The sequence below is a fragment of the Plasmodium gaboni genome, chromosome 7 (assembly GCF_001602025.1).
Source record: "Plasmodium gaboni strain SY75 chromosome 7, whole genome shotgun sequence".
Taxonomy (NCBI): Eukaryota; Apicomplexa; class Aconoidasida; order Haemosporida; family Plasmodiidae; genus Plasmodium; species Plasmodium gaboni.
This window is the reverse complement of record NC_031487.1, coordinates 968,835-989,699: the sequence shown is the minus strand read 5'-3', so window position 1 is coordinate 989,699 and position 20,865 is coordinate 968,835. Positions and strand designations below refer to the sequence as shown.

Here is a 20,865-nt window from a genome sequence, read left to right as displayed (position 1 = left end):
ATTATAAACCAAAAAAAAAAAAAAAAAACGCAAAAAAAAGCAGAAAAAAGCAAAAAAAAGCAAAAAAAAGCAAAAAAAAAAAAAAAAAAAAAAAAAAAAAAAAAAAAAAAGTACACAATATTTAAAAATTAAATATGATAGGGACCGACAAGATAATATCATATTAATAACATTTTTTCATTTTATTTTTTTTCTTATTTTTTTATAATAATTATATATATGTAAATACAAATACATATTTAGAATTCAAAAATATAAAACCATTAACTATTTTACATTACTTTTTTTCTCATAAAAAAATTAAGAATACTGTGAAAAATAAAAATATATTATTTGTAATATATATGTTTTAAGTTAAACAAAAACAAATAAATGTGTACTTAAAAAGAAAATATTATATATATATAATAATTCAAGTGCTAACAAAATCAAATATATACATATATATATATAAAATAATATATTACATATTAAATTTTTAATGAAATTATTATCATAATATATATATATATATATATATATATATATATATATGATAGAAAGAGTTAGAATTCATATAAAGTGAAAATATATTCTATTTATAGAAAAGATGATAATAAACATGACTAATAATAGTTCATCTGTATCAATATATATATAAAATGTATAAATAAATAAATAAATATATATATATATATATATTCCTGTTCCTTATATAGACATTATTTTAAACAAATCTGCTCTAAGCATATATTTACATTTATAAATATAAATATATATAATATATATATAACGGTAAAATCATTTTCATAAAAAAAAAAACACATACATGCATATACACATATAAGCATTTAAAATGTATACATAAAAAAAAAAAAAAAATAAAGGATAACTACTTTTGTTATCTCATCATATATTTAATGTTAAATTAATTTATTTTAATCCTCTAATACTGTACCATACACTTTTATAGTATTAATTCCACCATCTGGATATATATTTAAACGTAAATGTGTTGATATTATATTATCATTCAAAGATGTTTTATTCAATAATTTATTAATTGAAAAAAAATTTATATGATTTCCTTTAATATATGATAAGGGTAATAATTGCACCCATTCGATATTTTGAATATGATCATTAAAGAATTGTATTTGTTTTGTTTTTTCTTGTGGATGTACTTGTTTTAAATAACAAGAATCTATAGAAATACACAATGGGAAATTATATTCATAAAAAATAGTATTTATTTCTATATATTTTATATTAGTAATATAACTTAATTTTATTATACAATAATTATTATTTAAGAAAATAGATGATATATTATTTAATGATAAATTTTCTACATAGCGTAAAGGTCGATTTATTGATCTTCTTGTTTGCCATCCCATAACATAATCAGAATTATGATCAATTAAAATATTTTCAGATTTTCCATAAAATTCATCTGTTGTATATACTATATTTGCACCATCTAATATATTACAAACATTTATAGTTTTTTTATAATTTTTTTTCCTTACTTTTTCATTATTTTTTATTTCTCCATATACTCGTAATTTATTAATACCTCCATCAGGTAATAAACATACAATTAAATGAGTAAATATTTTATTACATGTATTTATATTAAAACAATTATGATTATAATTTTTAAAACCTGGATTCATTCTCTCATCTTCTAATATTGATACCCATTGATATTTCTTATGCAATTCGTTATATATTCTTTTTTCTACTGAATAATCATTATCTAAAAATAAAGTATTTGTATTATAATAATTATTAGATTCATAATTTAAACTATCCTTTTCTCTATTATGTGTCTTTCCATTATTTTCTTTTATTTCATTTTTTCTTATTCCATTTCTAAAATATATAGTATCATACCAGTTATTGCATGTAGAATTATTATTTATTTCTTCAACATTATGTTTATTTTTCTTATTATCATCATTTTTTCCCCCGTTGGGGTATTGTCCTTTTATATTATTCATATTTTCTTCTTGTGAACTATAAAAAGAATAATTCTTATTTGACAAACACATATTATATATATTAGGATGTCTATTTGCTATCTCTCTAGTAACATCGACTAAAGTATATAACCTATTGTTAATATAACGATATTCATTTCCGTTAGTAATAAATGATGTTGATTTAGGATTATTTTTTAAATTCTTCAAATTATCATTATATCTTAAGATTTCAAGATAAGATTCATATTCTTGATCAGATTTATCAATTGGTTCTATTAAAATTGGTTCATAAAAATATTTATTTCTTTTAAAATATGTTTTACCATCTATTGTTAATTCAATTTCGTCTCTACTTTTCAATATATTATTATTATTATTATTATTATCATTGTTTTTTTTTTTGTTCAGTATATTACTATGCTCTCTATCATTTTTATCATTCCTTTTTTCCTTATCATTTATTACGGTGTCGTTTAAAACATCTGCATCATAAGCATAAGGATAAGTATTCTTTTCTAATATAAACGAATTATTCTTTCTTTGCTCATATCGGATTTCATCTACATATTTTAAAAAGGACGATGCACTTAACATTAATTCATCTTCAATATATGCACCTTCAATAGAAATATAAGGAGCATAATTTCCTAAAAAATGATTTGTATCAATATCTATTCCTTTAATCAATGTAGGTTTACATAATTTTATAACACAGAAATCGAAATATTTCTTTATTCTCCTTTTGGTTAGCCATCCAGGACATTCATATTTTGTAGGTGAAATATATTTGGAAGGTAATGTATTTCCTATATTTTTTATTTCATTATCTTTTGAAAATTCTCCATATGGATGTAAGTCTAAATAATTTCTTGACACATCATTATATTTACTATAACCATATTGATTATTATTAATATTATCATTATTATTATCATTATTTATATATACATCTTTGTTTAATAAATTATATAAATCATTTGAAATATATTCATAATATCCTTTCTCTATATTATTATTAAATGGTTTATCTTTTAATATATTTTCACATTTTCCATATGTCTCATCTGTTACATATATAATTTCAGCACCTAATACACTAGAACAACAATTTACAAAATTAAAAAACATAGGAACATCATCATAATTAGAAGATACATTTGAATGTCTTAATATATATTTACTTCTTTTAGATACAACCGTATTACTACTATTTGTTGTTTCATTGATACTTGGATATAATACCATTTTAGAGATAACACTATTGTTGTAAGATATATTATTTTGACTACTATTATTATTATATTGACTATTATCATTGTTACATTGGCTATTATTATCATTATATGAACTATTCATTTTTTTATTTTCACTACTATCATTTTTATCATTTATATGACCTATTTTTTTATTCATATCTTTATGAAGACCACTAACATAATCACTAGAATTTACATTCCTTTCAAATATATTATTATATTTTTTATTTTCAATTACATTATCTAATTCATGTATATTCCTCCTTCTCCTTTTATTTGTTGTTATATATCCATTTACATCTTCGTGTTCTTCTTCTTCCTCTTCATTATTACCTTTATAATAATTATATTTCTTCTTATAATAATTTTCAACATCATTTATTTCATTTTTATTTTCTTTTTTATAATAATAATTAACTTCTTCATATTGATCTTTATCAAAATATTTTCTATTTTTATAATTATCTTCATCAAAAGAAAATGCATCCATTGATCCATTTCTTATATCATTATACTTCCAATTTTCATTATTATTCTTTCTATTTTTATATAAATTCATATAATAACTTCTTCTCATCTTGTTTTCTTTCCTTCGATGATTATAATTATCACTCAAGGAATCATATAAAACACCCTTCTCTTTACTATTTCGAATTTTCCCATAATAAGTTTTCAGTGTTTCTTCATTTAGTGGTAAGGTTTTTAAATTACGCATGTTTGTCTTCTCATTAAATATATCACTTTTGTATATCAAAAAATTATTATCTAAATATTTGGACATGGCATTCTTTTTCTTACCATTATGAAAATTGCCATCATTGGTATGATCATAATAATTATTATTATTGTCAACATTGTTATTATTATTATTAATATTATTATTATTAATATTATTATTATTATTAATAATATTATTATCATTTCGTATTCCCTTTCTTTCCTCATATATCCTTTTTCGATTTCTAATTTTTTCATCCAATTCTCCCAATCTATTCATAAATGAATTCATATAATTTATTTCCTTATCGTTTCTCTCTTTATTATTCCTAAATTCATAATTAGAAGAATTCTCCCATATTCCTATTATTTGCTTCTTTTCAAAATTATACTCACTTTCATTAGTTTTTATATTTTCATCCTTCTTACTCATATTTCCTGATATACCTTCAAAATTATTTGAAACACTTTTCCTATAATTTTCAGTTTCAATTTCATAAGTATTTTCTTTTTTCATATCACATTCTCCATTTTTATTGCTTAAAGCACTATGAACCTGTTCTATATTTTGTTGCATAATACCTTCTTCATCATAAAGATCTTCCTCTTCATCCATATCTTCTTCTTCTTCATAAATATTTTCCACTATGTTACCACTTTCCTCCTCGATTGTCTCTTCTATTATAACGCATTCGCCTTCATTAGTGTCATCATCAATGGTATTACTCTCTTTATTTATTTCGTCTACACATTCCATTTCTTCCTCACTTTCCATACCCTCTACATCTTCCATTCCTTCTTCACATTCCATACCCTCTTCATCTTCCATATCTTCTTCATCTTCCATATCTTCTTCATCTTCCATTTCTTCCCTTTCATTAATATCCTGTTTAACTGTCCTATCATCATTTGAACTATTCACATTCACATCATTTAACGAAATACATGACCCCCTTGACATATATTCGAACATTTTTTTTGTTTGACCTACAACATTATTCTTTTCACTCCCCTTTATCTCCACTTCATTTTGTTTTTTATTAAAATCATCCATTTTTCTCTTCTCCATAAAAAGATTCTTATTACTATCTTCTAAAATATTTTTATTAACACTAATTTCACTCTCTCTACCATCAAAAACTGGTTTTGCTAAAATTAGTGGAGAGGAACTTTCTTCATATCTTTTAAGTAAGGAATCATCATTATTAACTAAATCACAAACAAAAGAATTTTTATCATATTCTGATTTTGATAATACATTATAATTATTTGATATGGATTTATTACTATCAGATAGTATATATTTATCTTCTTCCATATTTTGTATCCTTTCCCTTTTCAAATCTTCATCATCGATTTTATTTGATTTTCTATGTTTGGTTGATCCTTCATTTGTAGCTTTATTATTTAAAGTATTGTAATTATTACTTAAACGTTGGACATTTTCAGCATCCAATTCATCTTCTTTATCTACTACTTCATCGTCTTCTACATAGTCATTTTGTTGTTCTATCTCTTCGTTGTATTCTTCATCCTTTTCATCTTCTTCATCTTCTTCCTCCTCCTTTATATAACTCTCAGGATCTTCCAACTCATTAGTATCATCACCATATGCTTCTCCATGGTTATCTTTTACATCGACATCATCTTCCACATTATTAACAGAATCATTCAGATTATGTTTCAAACTGGATTCATAGTTTGAACCAAAAATTTCTTTTAATATCATATTTTTGTTTAATAATTTATTTTCTTTTTTATTATCCTTACCATAGGATAATTTTCTGTTATACATTTTTACTATATCTGTATCGTATGTATCGTTCGAGCTACATAAAAATTTATTATTATTCTCTTCATTAATTTGTATATTATATTCATTATTATTTGTTTTATAATAAGAATTGTCATATACATTTTTAAAATTACCTATATTATTCTGCATTTTTTTTTGTTCTTCCATATTTACTACATTATTAACTAGTATATTTTTAGGACTATCTTTTTGCTCATTCTGATTCTCATTATTAAAGTATATATGGTCACTTGTATGATTATACTTATTTACTCTTTCATCATTTAAATTATCAACAGTATTATTTTTTTCTAAATGTGTTATTTCATTATAATTTTTAAAATTATCATATCCATCGATATTATTTCTCATCATAGAATTATCATATGAATGTTGCTTTCCACATGCATTTTCTTCACTTTGCATATATGAACTATTATAATTAACATATGGATTGTCTGAACAATTAATATGTTCTATATCTTTATCATATGTTAATGTATTCTTATTAAATTCATTGTTTGAATTATCATACATATCTTTGGTCTTTTTAGTCAATTCATTTAATTGGGATTCTTTATATTTTATGCTTACATCATCATTACTTTGATCTAATATTTTTAATTGATAATTTGTTCCCTCCTTCGTTTGATGATCTACATATATATTATGATTTAATTTATTGTTTAACGAATATGTATTATTTTTATAAAATTGGTTATCATTAGATTTATTAATCTTTTCATTATTTTTATAATGTTCAATATTTATTGTTTTGTTATATTTATCGTCATATGATGAAAAAAAATTATCTTCATCACCTTGCTGCGAAATTAATAAATTATTACTATCATTATTATTAAAATTTACATAATCATTAGAGAAATTCTTTTTAAAAATTTCATTGTTTCTTTGTAAATTTTTATAATTCTTTCCACTTCTGGAAGTATTATTTGTCATTCTATCTACAGATGAATTATCATTCAAACTTACCCGTTTATAAATATTATCATTTCTTTCTTCATATGATTCAGAATTATTTAAAGTATTATTATTATTATTATTATCATTTTTATTATTCATATAATTTTTCTTTTCTTCATATATATTATAAGACTGATGGTTACTTATAGATTCCTTTCCTTTTTTTCTATTCATTTTATCAATAGTAATATTATGATCATCTTTGTTTAATTCACTACCAGAAATATATTTTTTGGAACCTTCCATTTCTTTAGAAATATTAGTTTTATAAAAATTGTTATCAAAAGGATATTCATTATGATTATTTTGATTAATATAATATTCATTGTTAATATGTATTTTATTATTGTTTTCAATTTTTTTATCTTTTAAATTATATTTAGATGGAACAAAATTGGCTTGTTCATGTTTTTCATTAAACTCTTTCATATTTCCAAGATCATCAAGGTTTGTTTTTTTATCATGTATAATGATGTCATTAAATGATGATAATATTAAATTTGAACTTTCTTTCAATTTAATTTTTTCCTTATCATCATTTTTGTTATCGCAAATGTTTCCATTTATAATAACATTCATATTATTATTATTATCATCATCATCACTTTGTTCATTTAAAGGACTAGTGTCTTCATTGTCTTCTTGTATGTTATTTTGTAAAGTATTACATCTCTCTTTATTTTTCAAACCATTTGTTTGTTTGATTTGTTTCTCAATATTGTTAATATATATACTATTATTATTATTATTATTATTATTATTATTATTATTATTATTGTCACTATTATTATTATTATTATTATTATGAGGATCCTCACCATTCTCTTTAATATTAAATTTGTTTACTTCTTTCTTACTATTCGTATGAAAATTCAAATTATTTTCGACACATTTATTATCCTCATCTTCGTTTAAACGAGTGTTTTGTCGTCTCATTAATGTTCCGTGATCATAAATATTTTTCTTATTCTTATTATTATAAATATTTTTATAACTATTAATCTTCTTCTTATTATTATTATTATCATCAATATTTGTTATATTATTATTTTTTAATTTATTTTTTTTCTTACTTATGTCATCATGCTTTTCATTACTTGTAAATGTATCACGTTTTGAATTAATTGATACATTTCTGCTGGATAATTCAGAAATTTTCTTAACTCCTTTTTGTTTCATGTCTCTTTTGTTATCATCTTTTTGTAAGTCATAACCAATAATATGTTTTCTATTACAATTTTTTACAGATTTTATAAACATGTTATTTTTTTTACTTAACATAGATATTTTTTCAATATTCCTCTCAATAAAATTTTTTTTCTTATTTTTATTAATTATATTTTTATTTAATGTACATGTATTTATTCTTTCCAAAATATTTTTTTCATTATGAGAAACTTTCTTATCAAAAGAGTCTTCCCTACTCTTGTAATTATTTATTCCTGATTTATTACCTAAGCTTACACTTTTCCTTATTTTTTCTATTTTTTCAATATTGAGCTTCTTGAATGGAAACTCTGGATTATTTATATAAGCATTTTCTTTCATATTATTATGAGACATTTTAAACAAGCAAAAATAAATGAAAAAATATATAAATGAAGGAAATAAAGGAAAAAGCAAAATCAACCAAGAAAAAAAAAAAAAAAATATATATATATCAAATGAATGAACACATTACAACAACAAAAAAAAAAAAAAAAAAAAAAAAACACTAAGAAGAAGAATATCAATAAGAATATCAATAAAAATAAATATAATATATTTAGATTAAAAAAAAGTTAAAAAAAAAAAAAAAAGGAAAGGAAAGAATATTATACATATATGTATTATATTTTACACTTTTGACAAATACTCTTCCTTTTTGTTTATTTTATGTTAATGGTATATAAATGTATTTATTTTTTTTTTTTTTTTTTTTATACTTTTATAATATCTAATTTGATTTATATTGATAAAATTTATATGTAATATATAAAAAAAGCTAGTACATAATAATATATAATGATAATATATTTGATATATTAAAAATAAAAAAATAATAAAAAATGAACAGAAATAAAATAATATATGTATTTTGATATATTATATATATATATAATAATTATATAATTTAAATGTGTATATTTCAGCATTCCATAAAATTTATAATTATATATAAATAGAAAAATATATATATATATATATATATATATATTTATTTATTTATTTATATATATTATATATTATGCGTATCTTTACAAATATCCTTCTTTAAATAAATATACACTTCATTCGATGTATCAAAAAAATAAAAATAAAATATATACCTTTTTTATATATTGTGTAAAAATATTAATAAATTACAAAAGATAACTTATTATAATATAAAGGATAAAGGTTCAATAAAATAAATATTGATTAAATTAAACTTTAATAAACAAAAGTTCTTTTTTCTCCATATATTTTCTAAACATTTATTCTTTTTTGTTTAATCTTTATGCTATATATATATATATATATATATATTTTTTTTTTTATTTTTATTTTAATTTTTTATTGATAATTGGAAAAATTAAATTTTTAAAACTATATAAAAAAATTGCAACAGAAATAAATAATATATTCAAAAAAAAAAAATAAATAATAAATAAATAATAATAATATAATGTGAAAAGATATGCAAACAAACATATGTTGTACTTATATTATAATGTATACATTTCTATATAATATTTTCTTATTCTTTTTTTGTTTTTTAGTATCCTAAAATATAGGACCATATTTATTATTTTTCATTACACAAAAAAAAAAAAATAAAATAAAATAATAAATAAATAAATATAATAAAAATAAATAAAATAGTTAAACAAAACAAAAAGAATAACTTATGTAGTATATTCCTTTTATCAATCAAAATAAAGACATTATAAAGTTTTTAATAAAAAAAAAAAAAAAAAGGAAAATTATATTTTTTTTTTTTTCAATTTATATATTTATATGATCATTTTTGATATATTTATTTAGTTTTTTTCATTTTTTGGTCTGTAGTTCCTTTATCAGTGATTTCTAAGAGAAAGAAATAAAAATATATCAAAAGGGTATATTTTTATTGATATATTAATATATAACTATATATATATATATATATATATATATATGTTCTTTTATTTCTTTTTTTTTTTTTTTCTATTTCATTATGTATAATTACTGTTCATTTTAAGAGGAAATGGTTCGTTTGTGTTTTCACTAGTTCCCCACATTAAGAAAAGAGAATTAAGTTCTTCGATTTTTTTCATATTATCATTCTTATCTAACTTGTACATAATACTCTACAAATATAAAGAGAAAATATATATATATATATATATATATATATATATATATATGTACATATATTTATATAAATTCTGTCAGAATAATTATATTATGTTTATCAACTTTTCAAAGCATAACTTACATTATTATTATCTGTAACTTTTACTATAATTGTTTCACTAGGTCTATGTAATTTTATCACATATCTTGTCTAATAAAAAAAAAAAAAAAAAGAAGAAATAACAAAAATATGTATAATATGTATGTGTATATATATATATATTTTGTTTTAATTATAAAAAGTTATTATGAAAAATATTTTTCATAATATTTATGTACTTTATCTGGAGATTTTGAAATAATATTCCTTGTGGTATGAATGAAATCATTCCACGACCCTGCATAAACCACTATAAAAAAAAAAAAAAAAAAATTTATATATAAATATATATATTTATATTAAGATACATCATAAAATATAATAAATAATTTTTTTGTTTTTCTTTATATATATACATATATATATATATATAATATATATATTAAACAATAGAAACTTTGAATAAGTTTCCATTATAAGAATAAACATATAATGTTGTTGTTCATATTATTTACATATATGTCTTCTTTATAACTTATACAAAATATGTATACAAACATAAATATATTTATATATATAATACAGTTTATAGTGTATATAAAATATCCCTTTCATTATACATAAAAAAAAGAAATCATATATATCAAAAAAAGGTATATTACTTTTTTATTATTATCTTATTTCTTATTTGTTCAAATTATTTATTTAAATTAATTGTTATATTAAAATTAAGAATATTTATTTATTAATATTATTGATATATTAAACATATATATATATATATATATATATATAAGAAATCCTATAAAATTCTTATATATTTTTGTCACAATTAGTATATCTTTCCGTTAGTATAATTTTATAGTCTCATGGAAAAATTCCTTTACTTATTATTTTTTTTTTTCTATTTTTCATCAAATTATAATATAATTAGTGTAATAAAAAAAAAGGAAGGAAATGATATAACAAATCGTAATTTCAATTAAATAATAAAAAAAAAAATAATAAAATAAGTAAATATATATATAAATACATTCATATATATATATTATAGATAATTTTATATTTTGAAAGAATATTATCTGCCTTAAAAAAAAAATGTAAATATATAATATATATAATATTTTGTTCTTCCTAATTTAATATGAAACTATAAAATACTAAAAATTATGTATATAATATATATTATATTATATATGTATGTAATATTATTTACGTATGTATATTTATTATATTAATATGAGGTATATAATATAATATAATAATTATATGTATATATTAACTTCGTATATAATAATTATTAGGTAAATAAAATATAATACATATATTAAATATATATATATATAAATATATATTATTATATATATTTTATATTACATATGCTATTATATATATATATATATATATATTTTTTTTTTTTTTTCATTGATGGAAGAAATATATTTCATCGACCCCATTTGTATTAACCTAATAAAAATTTTTAATGTATAATATTATACATTAAAATTTTATATATATAATAAGAAAAATGTATATATAAAATATATGTAAGATATAATAATTAAAAATAAAAATATAATTAAATCATAGTAAAATAATATATTAATATATATATATATATATATATATATATATAATATATGGAAGAAGAAGAAAAGAATTATTTAGTGAAATATCATATAACAATGAAATAAGAACAATGAATAATAACGAAAATAAAAATAATGAGATTAACAGATTAACAAAAGATAACACTGCTATTAGTACTACTACTACTAGTACTTATAAGAATAATGATATTATTGCGGATGAACAAAAACAATGTTGTTATTATATTTATGTAAACAATATTTCATATGGTCCATATTCAATAGATCAAGTTATTCAAATGCTTAATGAAAAAAGAATAAACTCAATGACATTCATATTTAAAAATGGAGATAGTAATTGGAAATATTTATATAATGATGATATATTAAAAAAATATATTTATAATAATAATATGATGGACAGTACATATTTAGAAAATATTAAAAGTGATAAAACTGAAAATAAAAATAACGAAGAAAATCAAAATGATAATAAAATCCACAATAATAAGGATGGTACACACACAAATAATATAGAACATATAAAAATAAATCAACATGATAATTACTCCCAAAATCATAATAACCATAGTAATCAAATGATGACGAATCAAGAAGATGAATTAGAAAGAATAAGAAAAAGAGAAAAGAAAAAAAGATACCTTGAAAGAAAGAAAGAAAAAATTGAAAAAGGTTTATGTGATAAAAAAATAAAAAATAGTTCTATATATATTACAGGATTACCTAATGATGTAACAAAAGAAGAAATTTATGAAGTTTTTAAAAAAGCTGGAATAATTAAAATCGATACAGAACGTAATGAACCACAAATTAAAATATACTATGATGATAATAATAATATAAAAGGAGATGCACTAGTTAATTATGTATATACACAAAGTGTAGATATGGCCATCAAATATTTTGATAATTTTTTCTTCAGACAAAATTGCATAATTCATGTAGAAAAAGCGCAATTCAATAATAAAAAAAAAGAAGTTATTAAAATATCCAAAGAAGATATATTAAAAAAAAAAAAAAAAATTAAAGCAGCAAAAATGGAACAACTCAGGTTGCAAAGAGGAGGAGAAATATATACAGGAACAAAAAAAAAAATTGTAGTTTTTAGAAACGTTTTCTCGTATGAAGATGCAATGGTTAATAATAAAAATAAAAGGAAAAATATATATAGTTCCAAGTATAAACATTAATATATATATATGTGCACACATATGTATTTTTTTTATTTTTTAGAAATATGATGAGGGAGATTCATTTTATGATTTTATAAAAAATATGGTTGAAATGGTATTTAACAAAATTATATGAACACACAATTTAAATGTATAAATATATATATATATATATATGACATATTATAATATAAATACTTTTCTGAAATTTTTTAGGAAATCAAAAAATACGTACCAGTTCATAAAGTATATCCAATACCGGTAAGGAAAAATATATATATCAAAATTATAATAAGAAAGCAAAAATTATGATAGAAAAGTTACTATATATAGTTATTCCATATTTTTTAATTTTTTAAGAAACATCCTCATGGAATAGTATGTGTTAAATTCAAAGGTGTAGAAGAAGCAGAAACGATCGTTGCGGTATGAGATTTTATAATAAAACATACACATAAATAAATATATATATATATATATATATATATAAATAAATAAATAAATAAATATATATATATATATATATATATATATATAATACAAATTAATAAAAATTACAATAATAAAATTATTTCCTTTTTTTATTTTTTTTTATTTTTTTTTTATTTAGTGCTTTAATGATATTGAACTTAACGGGAAAAAATTGGAGGTTTATTTTTATGATGGAAAGCAAGACTTTAAATCACAGTGTTTACCTCCTAAGGTAGCATATACATATATTATAACAAATTGTTATATTTATATACTTTAATTTGTCCTTATTATTATTATATTTATTTTTTGTTTATTATTATTCAGAATAAAGAAGAATACCATTTACAAAACATGAACAGTAATGAAGACTTAAATGAGGACACAAAAGGTTAATTAATACATATAAGCATATTAACAGTGAAATAAAAATTATATATATATATATATATGTACATTTGTTTATTTTTACAGATGACAAGCATCCACAAACTTTATTTAATCCTAATTTGAAATCTTTTCATGTAAATAGAAAAAATAATTGACAAATAAAAAAATAAAATAAAATGTGTACAATCGCGTACATATAATTATCAACAACAACAAAAAAAAAAAAAAAAAAAAAAAAAAAAAAAAAAAAAAACTGATAAATTAATATATATATATATATATATATATATATTGTATTATTTAATATAACGTGTTTATCAATTTAAAAATATACATGTATAACATTTAAATATATATTTAAAAGTTAATTCTAATTTTTACCTTTTAATATTACTTTTTTATAGGAATGGATTGATAACCAAAGTGAAGACGAAGAACATGAAATTATGGTTGAATAATTTTTTTAACATTTAAACATAGGACACATGACCTGTTCTTTTTTTATAGTATATATTTTTTCTTTTCTTCTTTAAAATGGGCCATTGATTGATTTTTCCTGTAACTGTAAAAATAAAAGCAAAAATATAATTACAAATATATATATATATATATATATATATATATATTTTTTATTTATTTTTATTTATTCATTTATTATTTAATTAATTTTTTTTTTTTTTTCGTTACATTTTTCATGATTAAAGAAAACGTTTCATTGGAAGGTTTATGAAAATAAGAATTAAAGACTTCCTTTAAATATGTAAATCCTTGTTTGTTATAATTATTATTAATAGTATCAAAATCCATAATATTATAAAAAATATTTTCATCTTTTCCAGTTAACATATGATTTATATTAAACATATTTTTTCCTTCTCCTACTATTTTATAAGCAGTAGAAATACCTAGATACTTCCATTTTTTTATACCTAAGAATGATTCGATTTTTTTTTTCTCATTTTTAAATTCTGGTACCTTCTTTTCTAAAATACTTAAAACATCTTTGACTTCATTACCATTTTTATCGTATACTTTTACATTTGGAGGTATTAAAGAAGATGATTCATCTACATTATCATTATGTGCTAGAAAAATATTTGTAAATATTTGTGCTGGAACTAATCGTATATTTCTATCACTTAAGGCATTAACGTCTGATAAAAATAAATATCCTTGTAAAAGAATCATATACTTACTATTCATTTTATTTATTATTTTTATAGTACATTCAAAAATATTTTTTTCAAGATATTCATTTGACCAATATGCATAAGTCCAATCAGAGGCTGAAACAATATTTTCATAATTATAAACAAACATAGGTAATGGTTGTAATCTTTCACCTCTTAATAAATTCAAATTATTTTCATCATCTGAATTATTTTTATTATTTATATCCATATCTGTATTTTCATTATCTTCTAAATCATATATATTATTATTATTATTAACATCATCATTCATTTCATCATTTGTATTACTATTATTATTATTATTATCATCATTATCATTATCCTCCTCATCATTGTTGTCATATGTATTTTTATTTATATCATTATAATTCTCATCTGGATTAATATCTTTAGATCTTTTAAATTCTCTATCCATTATATATACAGGTAAAAAGAACTTCCAAACACCTTGTATGTCTTTAACAACTTCTTTTACAATATTTTTTGTATTCATATTTAATTTATACTTTCTATTTCTATTCTTAATATCCATATGTGTATATTTCAATTTCGTTTCGTACTCATTTCCTTTATCCTTATATCTCCAACATGATTTATTATTCAAAAAAAAAAAATTCTTTCTTATTACATAATTATCAATAAGATTCAAATTACTCTTAATATAGCTAGATTCGTTTCTTTTTAAATAACACTTAACATTAATATTTTTCCATAAAATTATATCTTGTAGTAATAAAACGAAAAGAACATAAAATATCAAGCAAATCATTATTTGTTAAAAATACATTGTCACCAATATTTTTATTATTATACTATATTATATATATTATAAATATATGAAATTTTTTTTTCTAAAATATTATATGTAATTAAATACATATATAATTATAGCAGTTCGTATTTTAAGCATTAATTTTTTAAAGGTTCATATTTTTTAAGTAGCCATGTTTTACATTTTTATAAAATATATACATCTTAAAAAAAAATTTCAGTTAATATATATTATTAAATTATTTTCACTTATTCAAAAAATAATAAAATAAAATAAATATATATATATATATATATTTTTATATATATATTATATTATATTTATTTTTTTTTTTAACGGTACACTAGTTCATCCAAACTATCTTTCATCTATAAAAAATTAATTTGCTAAAATAGTCTGGGTACACTTTTTAATTAAAATTTTCTTTTTTTCTACATGTACAAATATTATATATATATATATATATATATATTTATTTTATTTTTTTTTATTTTCCATATTATATAAAATAAAAAAATTTATTTTATTCTTTTATGAGATGTATGTTAAAAATATATATATATATCACATATTTATGTTATATCCATGTGTGTCTTATAATAATACTTATTTTTTATCATAATAGTGCTAAAAAAAAAAAAAAGTTAACATGTTTCCAATAAATGTACTCCTATTGAAGTTCTTTATAAAACTGTGTACACAATTCCTATTAAATATTCAGCAATATTTCTTCTATATCATTTTTTCGAATGTTACCCTTTAATATGAAAATTATTATATATATATATGTATATTTTCTTTTAATAAAAATATTGAGATTAAAATATAAAAGTTTTTATTTCAAGGGAACGGTAAAATTACCAACACTGTAATCATAATATATATATATATATATATATATATAAATATATATATATTTGTATTTATTTATTTTTTATTGTGTGGAATAATATATAGTTAACATTTCTGCTATTATAAAGTATTAAAATATATCAACATATTGTTAAATATATATATATATATATATATATATATATATATATATATTATATGGTGAAAATAAAAAAGAAATAAAAAGTATTATATAAAGAAATAATATAAATATATGGTTATTTTTAACAAATCAAAGTTAAAAGGGCTAATATGAATGCCTATAACTACAAAAATATATATATATATTTTTCCACATATTTGTTTACATATATATATTTTTTTTTTTTTTTTTTTTTTAATTACTTGATAAATATGAAAAGCTGTTTTGCAGGCACGATTTTTTAACTATATATATAAATATATAATATATATATAGTTATAATATTACAAAATATTGTCTTTTTTTTTTCTTTTAACACCGTGTATTTCTGAAATATCAAGACCTAAACCATTTCTTTGTTCTTCTTTATTAACAAAGAGAAACTTGTTTAAACATGCACAAAAAAAAAAAAAAAAGAAAGAAAAAAGAGGTAGACAGACGAATTGGCATCCTTAATAAATTCGTCACCATATTTCTCATAATAACTATTTATATATATATTATATATTTATATACTTTATACTTTTTTGTTTTATATATATCCGCACTATATTATCTTTAAATTAAAAATTTTAACAAAACCATGTAAAAGCCCCAAATGATTTGTAACCACTGGGAACAAATAAAATAATAATAATAATAAAAAAAAAAAAAAGAAAAAAAAAAAACACATTTGTCATTTATTTATAAAGTTATATATATATATTTATTTATATTTACATATTTTTATTTTTTTGTTTGAAAATAAAATATGGGAAACACCTTGTCCAATTCAACCTTATTCCGCCCAACCGAACCAAGTGTTAAAATAAAAATAAAAACCTATACTTATAATATATATATGTATATATTGTTATATATCCATATTCATATTATATATGCATAATTAAATGAAATTTATATACACAACCATCAGAAGAATGAATATATATGTATTTGATATATTACAAAAAAATAATCATATATATATATATATATATATATATATATATTTATATTTATATTTATCTTTGTTGCACCATATATTTTCCACATTATGTGGAATTATTATAATTACATATTATATACATTTAAAATATATATATTTTTTTCCACCTTCTCAGTATGATGATGAACTGAAAAATCTTATATACATCCCCGAATTAATGAACATTGATGTCAACAAATTTTGGAATGACAAAACGTATGAAATATTCAATAAGGAAGAGAATATAAAAGAACTTCATAATAAAAAGTTTCCAGCTCTATTTTTATATTATAGTAAAGATTTAAAAAGTAAACATACAATAATGTATTTTCATAGTAATTCCTGTGATCTAGGACAGATTTATGATGAACTTAATCATTTACATGAACATTTGCATGCCAATATTTTGGCTATAGAATACGTAGGATTTGGGTTATGTTATTTAGAAGGTTCAACTAACCAATACAATATTAACAGAAGAGCATTAGCTGCTTATAATTTTTTAAAATCACTAAATATTAAAAATGAAAATATTTTATTATTTGGTAGATCTATAGGTACAGGAGTTGCTAGTAAGTTAGCATATAACTTAAAATTAATTGGAGTATCCTTAGCTGGAATTATTTTACATTCTCCATATATATCAATAGAAAAATTAGTTGAAGATTATTTTACTTATTCTTCTTATTTTATTGAAAACATTTATGATAATTATAAAAACTTATCTTTCCTAAGTAACAATAATGATTCAGATATACCACTTTTATTAATACATGGGAAAGAAGATGAAATTATTCATGTCTCTCATTCAGAATATTTAATGAAGAATTTGAACAACAAATTTAAACAAGCTTCTTATCCAACTGATTCATATCATAATTATTATTATGTTATAGATGTAAGTTAAAAAAAAAAAAATAAAATAAAATAAAATTATCTAATTGTGTATATGTACATATACATTATATATATATATATATATATATATATATATTATTCCCATTTCAATAACTACTTTATATATATATTATATAGGATCTTGGAATTCCAATAAAAATATTCCTACAAACCTTAAGCAAATCAAAGAATGCAAAATGTGTTGATATTAATATTCCCAAAGCTTATTTTTATAGAGAGTAATATAAATATAATCTTGTGAATATATATCAATATATATATATATATATATATATATATTTATATATATTTATATATATATGTATTATTCCTTTAGACTCATATATTACCGAATAAATGGCTTGGATGAAACATTCAAAAGGTTAAATGAAGACGAAAAGAATAAAAAGACAAATGACAAAAAGACAACTAAAGAAGAGTCACCTAAAGAATCATCTAAAGATATATTTAAAGATATATGTTCCATTGACAAATTAACAAAAAAAAAAGACTCCAAAAAAAAAGACAAAAAAGATAAAAACACAAATATAACTTGTACTAATATAATCAATAATAATTTAAGTAATGATGTAACTATAAAAAATATAACAAATCATAATATCACAAATAAGGAACAAGAATATACAGATCAAAGTACACAAAAAAATAATAATACATGTTCTGAAAAAGGGGATTCAATATATAGTATTATTAAGAATAAATATATAAAAAATACACATGAAAATAATTTTAAAAAAAATTATACCTCATCAAAAAAACACTATAATAAAAATGATGAAGAAAAAAAAAAATCAAATATTAAAGAAAACAATGTAATGCACAAGAAAGATGAAAATAAGTTTTCAAAACAAAAGGAAGGTGATATTAAAAAAAACAAAAATATAGAAAAATATAATATAGAAGAAAATTTTAATAAAAAAAGTAAAGAAACAAAAAATACAAAAAATACAAAAAATGCAAAAACCTCAAAAGGATATACAAACATGTCAAATAAAAATCATGACAAATATATAATCAATGAAGAAAAAAAAAAAAAAAAGAAGAATATTAATAATATAAATAAAGTTACATCATCATCTTCAAAAAAAAATTTCAATGATCATTATGAAAATAATTTATTTGATAAATGGGATGGTAAAATATATTGTACCAAAAATAAAAAAGAAATAGAAGAATCGGATGAACAAAATGAATTTAAAACAAATGTTGAACAAAATATTTCTTCCTGCGAAAGTAACCAAAGAAATAAAAAAGGAACTAATGATGATAATAAAAAAAATATATATATAAAAGAATGTAATATTTATGATATTAATAGTATATATAATAATAAAAAGAAGCAAGAAATATTTGATTATGATAATGATAATATTAATACATTTAAAAGAAATTTATCATCCGGTAATCTAGACAAGGACAAAAATAATACCTTATATAATGAAAAATATAAAGATGAACATCCTAAACATGTATATGAAGAAAATAAAAAATTCCCTATTATTAATTATAAAATAAATGACTTCAAATATTATATCAAAAACAACATTATTAATAAAGAAAAAATTGATAATATTGTTGAAGTGGTAATCAATAACTTAAATGAAAAAAAATAATTTTGTGATTCAATATATATATATATAATAAAATTTGTTATTTTTTTTATTTTATTCATTATTTTTCTTTTTTTTATAAATGTTTCTTTTTATTAATATAATTTAATAACATTATTTATTCATATTTTTCATTGGCATTTTTTATTTTAATATTATATAAACATCTTTTGATATATATATATATATATATATTCATTCTCTTTTTTATTCTTTTTTGTAATTCGATTATTAATTTGAATAATTAGATAATATTATTTTAATATTATGTTTATATTATATATCACTCCAAAAAAAGAATAAAAACATAGTAATCTTAGAAACAATTTAAAAACATTATATATATATATATATATATATATGTGTATGTATGTATGTATGAAAAAAAGAAAAATATATATTTCTATACTCAATTATACAACATATATATTATCCTATAAAAGGTTATTAAATTTCTTAAAACCATTTAAAGATATGAATAAAACGAAAAAAAAAAAAAATGGAAAAAGGAACTTTCTTGGATGTTATATAAAATGTTAATTTTTATTATATAAATATACCAGAATGAGAAGGAATAATAATAAAGGAAAAAAGAAAGCAAAAATAATAAATAATA

The 20,865-nt window shown here is 18.8% G+C and overlaps 5 protein-coding genes across 5 annotated transcripts; 2 read left to right on the top strand and 3 right to left on the bottom strand.

Annotated features, from left to right (window-relative positions):
- Positions 1-917: 917 nt before the first annotated feature.
- PGSY75_0729100 (hypothetical protein) lies at positions 918-8,279 on the bottom strand (the record flags this gene model as incomplete). Its single annotated transcript, XM_018785127.1, has 1 exon — positions 918-8,279. The coding sequence occupies one exon, from the start codon at positions 8,277-8,279 to the stop codon at positions 918-920; it is 7,362 nt and encodes a 2,453-aa protein (XP_018642628.1).
- Positions 8,280-9,714: 1,435 nt separating this feature from the next.
- PGSY75_0729000 (signal recognition particle subunit SRP9) lies at positions 9,715-10,776 on the bottom strand (the record flags this gene model as incomplete). The annotated part of the gene is made up of 5 exons (XM_018785126.1): positions 9,715-9,764; positions 9,907-10,027; positions 10,156-10,224; positions 10,353-10,423; position 10,776. Coding segments are annotated over 5 exons (312 nt in total).
- Positions 10,777-11,812: 1,036 nt separating this feature from the next.
- Positions 11,813-14,214, top strand: PGSY75_0728900 (putative RNA-binding protein; the record flags this gene model as incomplete). Its single annotated transcript, XM_018785125.1, has 8 exons — positions 11,813-12,859; positions 12,957-13,010; positions 13,112-13,156; positions 13,256-13,321; positions 13,506-13,598; positions 13,694-13,757; positions 13,841-13,890; positions 14,161-14,214. The coding sequence occupies 8 exons, from the start codon at positions 11,813-11,815 to the stop codon at positions 14,212-14,214; spliced, it is 1,473 nt and encodes a 490-aa protein (XP_018642626.1).
- A 71-nt stretch (positions 14,215-14,285) lies between these two features.
- PGSY75_0728800 (hypothetical protein) lies at positions 14,286-15,718 on the bottom strand (the record flags this gene model as incomplete). The annotated part of the gene is made up of 2 exons (XM_018785124.1): positions 14,286-14,318; positions 14,444-15,718. The coding sequence occupies 2 exons, from the start codon at positions 15,716-15,718 to the stop codon at positions 14,286-14,288; spliced, it is 1,308 nt and encodes a 435-aa protein (XP_018642625.1).
- A 1,787-nt stretch (positions 15,719-17,505) lies between these two features.
- Positions 17,506-20,252, top strand: PGSY75_0728700 (putative alpha/beta hydrolase; the record flags this gene model as incomplete). The annotated part of the gene is made up of 4 exons (XM_018785123.1): positions 17,506-17,556; positions 17,858-18,619; positions 18,757-18,857; positions 18,956-20,252. 4 exons carry the CDS (start codon positions 17,506-17,508, stop codon positions 20,250-20,252), a joined length of 2,211 nt encoding a protein of 736 aa, XP_018642624.1.
- Between the last annotated feature and the right edge of the window lie 613 nt (positions 20,253-20,865).